Here is a 10,986-nt window from a genome sequence, read left to right as displayed (position 1 = left end):
CTTAGTACATCATATAAGCTACTAGATTATTTCTAATCCTAAAACCACCTATGTCTCCTAATGAGACTTAAACCCACAACCTCTCATTTGAGAGAGTCACTCCTTACTACTAGGCCAAAGGCCCTTTGATTAAAAATAGATAATCGTCACGAATTCCTACACCTCATCAAATCTAACTTCCATCCCCTTCATTTTTTTTTAAAAATTGTTTATCAATATATAAGTGAGAGAAAAAAACGTTTGAGAATCCAAATATGTTGTAGCAATATTTTCGTGTTATTAACATATTATTATTAAGTCAATAATGTTACATGTTAAACAAGTTATAATTTATATTTTTCTTGATTAATGTAAAAAATAAAACTTAAATGAAAAACATCTTTAAAAAAGTGTTTAGTATTATCTAATTAGAACAAACTAAAAACCTGATTACTGTTTAATAATATTAACCTTAAAGTATCATAAATATTCAGACCCCACGTAATTATGTTTGGACAAAATAACATAAATGGTCCTTGTGGTTTATACAATCGACCAACTTGGTCTAAATGAAAAATTTTGTGTGTAGATGATCCATGTAGTCTTAAAATCTTGCAAAGATGGTCTTTTTGACTAACAATGTTAATTTTTTGAGTTAAGTTACTTATGAAATGTCTCATTTGCCCTTCATGCCATAAGTACCATTTATGTAATTTGTTCCGACAGGGACCATTTATGTAACCTTTTCTATTATTTATTATTTTTTATATAATTTTTTTTATATTTCTATGATTTAGATTTTTTTTGACGTTTTGTTCAAATATATGTTTGATGTTTTTTTTTTTTTTTGAATTTTGCTTGCATTTTTTGATATTTTGTCCGTATGATTTTTTCTATTTTTTTTTGACGTTTTACTCGAATACATTTATTAATATTTCTTTTGACATTTTGCTTGAATAACTTCTTCTATTTTTTTGGAGGTTTTGTTCAAATATATTTTTTTAATGATTTTTTATATTTTTTTTTGTTTATATTTGTTAAAGAGTTCATGGTCACTATAGTCATAATTCGTAACTTAATTTAGTTACAATCATATTTTTCTATTTTTTTTTGTTCTTTTAATATATATATATATATATATATATATATATATATATATATATATATATAAGGTTTTATAATTATTATTTTTAATTCAAATATATAACTATATAACATATATAAGGTTGTATAATTACTATTTTTATAAATCTTTTTATAAACAGTTTTTAAATATATAAAAAGCTTTGTTCAATGTGAATATAGTTATATAGATAGGTTAATCAGAACATATAGACTAATTGAAAAAAAAATGTCTAAAAGAATTAAATAACTCAAAAATACTAAAGTTAGGTCCAATGTAAAATGAAATGGACGCTCTCGTCAAAACTACTAGACAGTTTTATGTTAGCATGTATGTACCTAATTTATATTAATCATATTCACGTTTAACAACCTTATATGTGTTATATAGTTATATATATGAATTGTAAAATAATATTTATAAAACCTTATCTATATTAAAAGAACAAAAAAAAATATGATTGTAAGTGAATTAACTTTGGAATTATGATTACAATAACCATGAAATCTTTAATAAATACAAACAAACAAAATGTAGAAAAAAACATTAAAAAAATATTCGAATAAAAAATCAATAAAAATTAGAAGAAACTATTTAAACAAAAAGTCAAAAGAAATATTAATAAACGTATTCGAAAAAAAATATCAAAAAATAGAAAAAATTATATGAACAAAATATCAAAAAGTGTAAGAAAAAATATAAAAGAAAACATTAAATAATATATTCCAACAAAACGTCAAAAACATCTAAATCATAGTAATATAAATAAATTAAATAAAAATATTAAATAAATAATAGATGATGTTACATAAATAGTCCTTGTGGCTGGAACAAAGTACATAAATGATCCCTAGGGTAGGAAGGGAAAATGTGTCATTTTACAAGGTATTTAACTGAAAAAGTTAACATCGTTAGCCAAAAAGACCGTATTTGCAAGATTTTGAAACCATATTGACCATCTATGCACAAAATTTGTCATAAGGACCAAAGTTGGTCAATTGTGTCAACCACAAGGACCATTTTTGTAATTTTGTCTTATATTTGTTTCAAGTGTATGATGTGACATATACTAGACAACATTACATGTTTTTCAACGACTCTTTACAAACGTAATGAATGATATGCCTTTATATACACACGCTTGATGCACATTTTGAAACATGATATGATGCATTTTGAAACATTTGTTTCCCAGGGTGGAAAGGAACCCAAATATAGAAAAATACTGATGTCAGATGTGGTTGTAACGAGGAAAAGGGACCTATTTTCTGGTCGTAAATGGAATTTTGTAGATGTGATGATGGGTGGGTGGATCTTAAGTGTTCATTTGCTAGCATTTTTTGCACCATTTACGTTTACTTGGGGTGCTTTTTGGGTAGCATTTTGTTTCTACGTGTTGTGCGGAACCGGTATAACATTTTCCTATCATCGAAATCTAGCACACCATAGTTTCAAGTTACCAAAATGGCTTGAATACACGTTTGCTTATTTCGCAGTTCATGCTGCTCAGGTTTTATTTATATATATTTTTTTCTTTTCAGAATATATCAATCGCTTCAAACATCATAATAAAAGTCCTGTTTATCGCAGAGAGACCCAATATTTTGGGTGAGTATACATCGATCTCACCATCAGTATGTAGAATCCGACAAAGATCCACACTCTCCCACTTTTGGGTTTTGGTTTAGTCATATAGGTTGGCTCTTTGATAGCGGCTACCTTATTGAGAAGGTATATTTTTTCACTATGTTAAAATTATTTTTTATTTATTTCAATCACCTAGCTAAGTAATAATTGTGATTATAATATTTTTGACATGGGTACATATACATACAATGGTATACACTACACAGTATAAAGAACGTAAAAACGTAGAAGATCTAAAGAGCCAATTATTCTATCGATTCATTAGAAGAACTTATTCTTGGCATATTCTTGGATTCGCTGCCATTGTGTATGCTTTGGGTGGTTTTTCCTATCTTGTTTGGGTTGTGGTACGAGTTTCTTTAAATATTAAATATTGATTTTTTTAATGATCGACTTATGAGTATCTTTCTTAATTTTGTGACGTTACTTGCTTGCAGGGTGTGAGAATCACAGTGACCTACCACTTGACGTTTCTAGTGAATTCAGCATGCCATATATGGGGAAGCCAAGCCTGGAACACCGGTGATTTTTCCAAAAACAATTTGTATGTACTTCAACAACTTTACATGTATACGATTATGTTTGTTTTACGTACAATATTATCATTTGAAGTATCTATGGTACAAACCTAACCTTATATATGCATATGCTTTGAAGTATCTATGGTACAAACCTAACCTTATATATGCATATGCAGGTGGGTGGCATTATTTACCTTTGGAGAAGGGTGGCATAACAATCACCATGCATTTGAATATTCAGCCCGATTTGGTTTAGAATGGTGGCAACTTGACCTGTGTTGGTGTTTTATACTGTTTCTTGAAACAATAGGGTTAGCGACCAATGTTAAGTTGCCGAGTGAATCTCATAAGGCTAAGAGATCCTTTGCATCTGGGAACAAGTTCAAGTAATCCAATAGCTATGACATCCAATATAGTTTCATATACTAAGCGTGTGAATTAATATTTGCATTGAAGATGAATTCAATTTATCGTCACTTTTGTAATAATTAATATATTCTTTTGTGATTTATAAAGCAATCCTATATGTATTATGATAAATTAATAATGGGAACTTGTAATACATAATTTCAAGTCTTGCATACCATGTATTTTGGAGTTTTCACTGATATATATTAGGTTAAGTTGTGTAGTTATGCACATTTTCTTTTATTTAGTAGTTTATGCAATGAAATAAACTTGTTACTCATTCAAAAGACATTTTTCTTTACAGTTATGCAACAAAATTGATTTGGGCAAATTTGATTTTGTGCAAGAACCTTTTTTATCATATTATAATAATAATAATAATAATAATAATAATAATAATAATAATAATAATAATATAACTACATTAAACATGCATTTAAGCCTATATCTTTTTAAGTCATTGACACTCAATGCGGCAATGCGCCATACGACGATTCAACCCCACATATTTATTTATTGATTGATTGAGGGCAAATTATAAACGTATCCTTCTATTTTTCACAAATTATCGAATTATAAAAGTACCTTATAAAGATAAAGAAAACTTGAAATTTATTTATCTATATTATTTTATAATTACATTCAAATATCATATACTTTCATCATATTAATTAGAAAAAATATTCATCAACTCCCACAATTTATGATAAAAATTTTCTAACTATTTATAATATCTAACATCCGTTTTCAAGTCTATTTAAGTTTGGAGTCTTAAAGTTTTTGCTGATCCCAACACGACGGTAGAGATCCATTGCGATGCGACCACGTCATTTAAGTCACAGTGTGGCCAGGTGATGATCGCGGTGCGCTGGGCCTGATGGGCCAAATCCTAGAAGCCTTGGGATTTAGGTCTATTTAAGGGTTTCTTCATTCTCATATGCCTCTATTTTTAAAACAAAACCCTAGATCTCTCTCTCTCTCTCTCTTGTGTTCTTGGTGTTTTTTACCTTGGTTTTCCATTGTTGGTGAAGCTTGCGGTTGAAGAAGGTGATTCTTGTGGTATTGAGGTCTTGTTCCAGCATTCTCAACTGATTTATGCACCTTTAGAGGTATAAATTCTCAAACATGATCATTAGATTCTTAGATCTTGATATTATGTCATTTTGGTCCTTTTGAGCCCTTTTCTTTGGAGTTCTTGGAGTTTGGAGAACTCTAGAACATTATTATGAGATTTAATGACTTATGGACTTGTTGGTTGGCTGAAAAGTGTATATGCATGCTTCTCCTTTAAGTCATGCATGAGGTTTGGTCCTAAATGTAGTTAGGGCTTAAGGTCTTGACTTATTGGATATATGAAATGGATAAAGTTTCAGAGGGTAAACAGTAACATCATGAATTTTCACTTATTTTTTTATTTAAAACACTTTTTAACCAGAATACGTTAGTGAAAGTCTTATTTTAATTAATTATGAAAACATCACCAATGTTACTTTATTACCAAAACAAATTTTATCAAAATAAAAGTTCTCAAAAACCCAACATTAAAGTAAGCTCTTAAAACCGAATGAAAATGAAAACTTGACGGCATGTCCAAAGTGGTATCTTCACTAAGGTAATACTAAAGTAACTACCCACAAGTATCCATCTTCACCAAGCCACCATATCATGATACTTGTACCAATGCATGGAAAACATAACAAGCAAAGAAAAAAGTGTCAGCATACGCTAAGTGTCAATCATAAGTACGATGTTATGGAACATACATATCCCAAATGGGTTGAACGAAATATCATATAAACATGCATTCAAACACTCACATAGCATGGCATCAAATACATCATATAAACATTAGAATAATTCTCAAATACTATTCTTGTTTAGAGTCTTTATATTTAGTTACACTTCATTATTCATCTTTATAGTTAGTTATAACTTTATGCTTCACTATAATATTAATCTTCATTTTCATCATTAACAATTACTCCCCTCTTAATCATCTTTGTAATTGTCATCATAATACGTCCTATTTATGTGTAATGCCTGTAGATCCGGGCTAGTCAATTTAGAGATAATAGAGGTCGAAAACGAATTTTCGACAAAATATTATTTAGAATAAATAATCTTAACCAAGTTTTATAATATGTCTCAAAGGTTCCGTACATATAAAGAACGCCGAAATCCGAGTTATAACGAAGAAGTTATGGCCTGTCGAAGTTTTACGGTAAAACCGACACGACACCGGGAGACGTAAATAGTGAATTTTTGATAAAGGAATTTTTAGCCTTATCGATCCAAATAAAAGTCTTAGTATACGTTAAACCGAGAACATACAAAAAAAGAACGTCCAAATCTGACTTCGTATGAGGAAGTTGTGAATTTTCTAAGATTTGGTATAGTAGTGCACGGCCCGAAACTCGAATTTTAGTTCGGGCGATTTTTGGCCTACGCGACCTAAATGAGAATTGAAGATCTCATTAATAGGAACTCAACGGTAAAAAGACGGACGAAAACAGAGTCCGTATGTAGAAGTTATGAATTTTACGCGGACATTTAACAGTATAATCTCCTCGTACTGTTAAATTTAAGATCGGTCAAGAACTAGCCGACGGAGTCAAAATGAAAGTTGCAGATCTTATTTTTACCTATGTGTGGATATAAAGAACATCAAAAACGGAGGTCGTATGTGACAGTTACGGATTTTAGAAGTCGGAAGTGTGTTGTGCGAAAATGGGTGATGTGACACAATCTTGGTCGTTGCTTTCTCCCCAAGTCTTGCCACTAGATGGTGACATGTGGCACCAAGTTCAACCATTTTCACCCTATAAATAGAACCTCTCATACCCTCATTTTCTTCACACATTTCTCATTCTTTCTTCTTTTTACTCTCTTTCTCTAGAACCTCTCTCTAGCCCCAAAACCCCCCGAAAAGCCTAGGGAACCTCCCTAGCACGAGGCGGAAGCCCCGGAGTGCTTGACGGCTCCGAGAGGAAGAGCTTCTCGGATCGGGAACGTTGCTCTAAGCAAAACCCGGTTTTCTGTAAAAGCCGATGTAAGTGACCTACGCCTACGCTATTTTTAATATATCGTTTATTTAATTATAGTAACGTTATTAGGAACTTATAATAAGTACTTGGGCTATTATTATGGGTTATATAAGTATTGTTTAACACTTATATAATAGTAATAATAGCTAGACTATTAATTAGTATCGACAAATAATAGACTAAACTCTAGTGGTAATAATACTAGGTTTCGTCGAAGGAAATTATTTTTAAGAAACAAAGCGCTGTCTGAGTTCGGAATCACCACCTTTTCAAGTGAGTGCATAGTCTTTTTCATGAACATGATTTTAATGCAAGTATTAATTAAAGTATTAAATATATGTTAAAGAGTTAAATATTTGTTGAAGATGTGTGAGTGCATAGTCCCTTTCATGAACATGATTTTAATACAATTATTAATTAAAGTATTAAATATATGTTAAAGAGTTAAATATTTGTTGAAGATGTGTGTAACGTCCGGGTTTCAGGGCTAAGCATTTTTGATAGTGTAATAGTCTAGGTCAACTCTTGTAACTCTTTTTGAAGTAATAAAGATGAAATATTTGAGTATTATGTGAATTATGTGTATTTATCTGCTTATTATTTAATTATAAATGTATAATTAATAAAGAATAAAAATAAGCATCAAAATTAAAGTGTGAGATAAGCCCGATATCTTTATATAAAGTTGTAGTGGTCGAAAAAAGGATTCCGGGGATATAAAGAACGCCGAAATCCGAGTTATAACGAAGAAGTTATGACCTGTCGAAGTTTCACGACAGAACCGACACGATACCGGGAAGCGTAAATAGTGAATTTACGATAGAGAGAGATTTAGCCTTAGCGATCTAAACGAAAGTCGTAGAATGCGTTAAACCGAGAGTGTCCATAAAAAGAACACCCAAATCTGACTTCGTATGAAGAAGTTATGATTTTTCGAAGTTTCGGATTAGCAGTGTTCAGCCCGAAATTCGAATATTATATCGAGTGATTTTTAGCTGACACGACCTAAACGAGAATCGAAGATCTCTTTAAGAGTAGCGTAACGAGAAAAATATGGATGAAAACGGATGTCGGACGAAGAAGTTATGAATTTTTAACGGACCAATCATGTCCCGGCCAGTTAATAATATAACTTTTAAAATAGAGTCAGAATTAGCCGACGGAGTCTAAACAAAAGTTGTAGAGTACGTTCCCACCTTCGCGTGTATATAAAGAACGTCAAAAACGGAGCTCGTATGTGGAAGATACGAATTTTTGAAGTTCAGAATCGAATTTGCAAGACTTGGTGCGAAGTAGGTGACGTGGCAGCGCCACAACCGTACGATGATGGTCTCAGAAGTCGCTTCGGATTGTGACACGCAGCCCCTTGCTACGCCCAACGTATGAGCTCGGAACGCGCCGCGTACGAAGAGCCTTCCTCGGTCCAGCCTTGCCCACGTTGCACCATCCGGAGATCGCCACCTGTAACCCTTATCCGAGTTACGCCCCGCGTTCGAGGACCTGTACGCCCAACGTACGTCCGAGGACCAGCCTATAAAAGGGCTGCGAGGGCAGCCGGCTTCTTCACCCATTTTCTCAACTTTTTTTTTCTCTCACTACTTTCTCTCTCTAGCTTCTAAACCCTCCTAAACCCTAGGGAACCTCCCTAGCACCCGAAGGAAGCCCCGAGGCTCCCGGAGTCCCGAGAAAAAGTGTCTTTCGGTTTCGAAACGTTGCTCCAAATAAAGTTCCGGTTTTCTTTAAAATTCGTTGTAAGTGAGCTACGCTTACGCAAATTTTAATATAGCTTTCAAATAATTATAGGAATGTTATTAGGTCCTTAAAATAATTATTTGTGCTATTATTTTGAGTTATATTGAGTGTTATTTAACGCTTATATAATAATAATAATAGTCAGACTATTAATTTGTCGCGGTTATCGTTAGACTAAACCCTAGTGGTATTGGTACTAGGTTTTATCGAAGGAAAATTGTTTTGAGAGTATCGAAGCGCTGTCCGAGTGCTGAGTCACCACCTTTCAGGTGAGTGCATAGTTACTTTCAGCTTACACATAGATATGAAGTATTTTATATAAATTACGTGCTATGTGTGCATGTTATTTGAATACTTGCTATCTATGCTGAATGAACGTTTTTATACACGTTTTCAATGATTTAAACTGTATGTAACATCCGGATTTCCAGGTATATTATTTTATTTAATTATTTTTTTTGGAGTTTGTGGAGGAACTCGGCGAGTTGGAGCCAAGACTCGCCGAGTAGGGTCGCGGATGTTCATCCGGGTTCACGTCCGGACTCGGCGAGTCCACGCTGTTTAATGAAACCCTAATCCCCCGGGTTTGGAGCCTATTTAAGGGCACTTATAGCCTCCCATTGCGGCTACCAGTCCCTTGAGAGAACCCTAAGTGAGCCAAATCGTTGTGAGGAAGAAGAAGTCACTTTTGATCCTTGTACCTTTGGATTAGCAAGAAGGAGGTGACCAAGAGCAAAGAGGAGGTGCGATTCTAGCAATTCCAGAGTTCAGAGACTTCATTTTGAGGTAATAGTTCGAACCTCCTTTAGTTTTGGTGTTGATCATTAGAGTTAGGGTTTTCTAACCCCTTTGGAGAGTGATTATGTGGAGCAAATGGTCCCTCTTCGATTTTGTGCCTTGGAGCTTTTTGGATCAGTTTGGGGTTATTGGACTTAGGTTGCCATTTTTGGGACTAAATCTCCTTTTGATGCCTTGTTATTGTTATACAAGCATCAAGTTTCGGACTTTACGTGACATTCATGCTTGGGAAGGCCAGATCTATGGTTTAGGGAAACAGATCTGACCTCAGGAGGCTAGTAGAGTTTGTTCATGGCATGAACTCGCTGAGTTGTTCTTGGGACTCGGCGAGTAGGGTTAGGGTTTCACGTAAATTGCTCAGTGAGTAGACTGACCGAGTTGGGGAATGACTCAGTGAGTTAGAAGGGGGTTAGAGGACTGGAGTTCAAGGCAGTATTCGCCGAGTTGTTCTTGAGACTCGGCGAGTTGAGTCAGGGTGGCCCCGCGATTCATGCCTGGCATGACTCGTCGAGCATAGGGAGGGACTCGGCGTGCCAAGCGGGGCAAGTGTTAAAGAACATGTGTGAACTCGCTGAGTCACCAGGGTGCACTCGGGGAGTAGGGTCAAAGTGTGATCGTTGACTTTTATTGACTTTAGGGGTTTGGTCAACAATGGAGTACTTGTGTCGAGAGGGGGGTAAAATAGTCTTTTACCCTTCTAAGGGTGCCAATGGCAGGTTGAGTCTAGTGTCGAGAGTTATATTTATAAAAGTATTTACTTTATGTGAATATGAGGAGACTAGGCAATATTTCTACCGAGTCAGAGATTTACCGAGACGCCTGAGGTGAGTCTTCTCACTATACTTTATCTAGTATGGTAACAGAGTTATGTGACAGTGTATTTTAGAGTTATGTGCTAGTGTATTTGCATGTTATTTATGTGTTGTGATTTATTGTATGTGATATGCATGATTCAGAGTTTACAGAGTAGGGACAGTGGGTCCATAGAGTTAAGACCTTCGGGTCCATAGAGTTAGGGCTAGGGGGCCCACAGAGAGTTGGGGCTGGAGGGTCCCACTGAGACACATTGACCAGAGGATCAACAGAGTTATAGCCTCGAGTGACTAATATATGTTAGAGTGGTATTTTGGGGAACTCACTAAGCTTATGCTTACAGTGTTACGTGTTATGTGTTTCAGGTACCAGTGATGACCGCGGGAAGGCGCCGACTTGATTCGTACACACACATGGGATTTTATATATTTCGATCTTGGGAGGTGTTTTGTGAAACAAAGACATGATACTATTGTTGGAATAGTGTCTAAGGCTGTAACTATATTAGGCAAGTATTTGATCCGGTTGTGCATGGTCCTTTTGGGTTGCCTTCACCATAGCAACTTGATAGGATGATTTAATAAGAGAGAGTAAATATTATTAATATATTATGAGAATAATATAATGAATAGTATATTTGTTATTTGATTAATATAAGTCAAAGAATTAATTAGAATTAATTTGGTGACTTAAAGAGATTAATTAAATAAATGGGTATAAACTGTCAATTGTTTGATAGTTAAGCTTTAGACTGTAAATCCATTGGGATATGCTTTGGACGAATTCTAAGAGTGTTAGGATAGCTCAAATCGTCCAAAGGGTTATCATGGAATGGATTTGGATAGCCTTAAGAGAAGATTATCCAATTAGGGTTTAGGTTGTAACCCTTAAGGAGTCTACA

The 10,986-nt window shown here is 34.0% G+C and overlaps 1 protein-coding gene across 1 annotated transcript; it reads left to right on the top strand.

Annotated features, from left to right (window-relative positions):
- Nucleotides 1-2,243: 2,243 nt before the first annotated feature.
- On the top strand, nucleotides 2,244-3,837 carry LOC145068154 (delta-9 acyl-lipid desaturase 1-like). Its single transcript, XM_079015133.1, has 5 exons — nucleotides 2,244-2,612; nucleotides 2,693-2,833; nucleotides 2,956-3,096; nucleotides 3,187-3,293; nucleotides 3,447-3,837. The coding sequence occupies exons 1-5, from the start codon at nucleotides 2,247-2,249 to the stop codon at nucleotides 3,658-3,660; spliced, it is 969 nt and encodes a 322-aa protein (XP_078871259.1). The 5' UTR covers nucleotides 2,244-2,246; the 3' UTR covers nucleotides 3,661-3,837.
- Nucleotides 3,838-10,986: the final 7,149 nt, after the last annotated feature.

The sequence above is a fragment of the Lactuca serriola genome, chromosome 1 (assembly GCF_051521515.1).
Source record: "Lactuca serriola cultivar US96UC23 chromosome 1, Lser_US96UC23_V15, whole genome shotgun sequence".
NCBI classification, from domain to species: Eukaryota; Viridiplantae; Streptophyta; class Magnoliopsida; order Asterales; family Asteraceae; genus Lactuca; species Lactuca serriola.
Note: the sequence above shows the minus strand (reverse complement) of the source record. Positions and strands in the feature narration are given on the sequence as shown.

Coding starts and splice junctions, on each gene's coding strand:
- LOC145068154 (XM_079015133.1), top strand. CDS start 2,247: ATGCACATTTTGAAACATGATATGATGCATTTTGAAACATTTGTTTCC. Junction 2,613..2,692: donor TCGCAGTTCATGCTGCTCAG/GTTTTATTTATA, acceptor TGTTTATCGCAG/AGAGACCCAATATTTTGGGT. Junction 2,834..2,955: donor GCGGCTACCTTATTGAGAAG/GTATATTTTTTC, acceptor TACACTACACAG/TATAAAGAACGTAAAAACGT.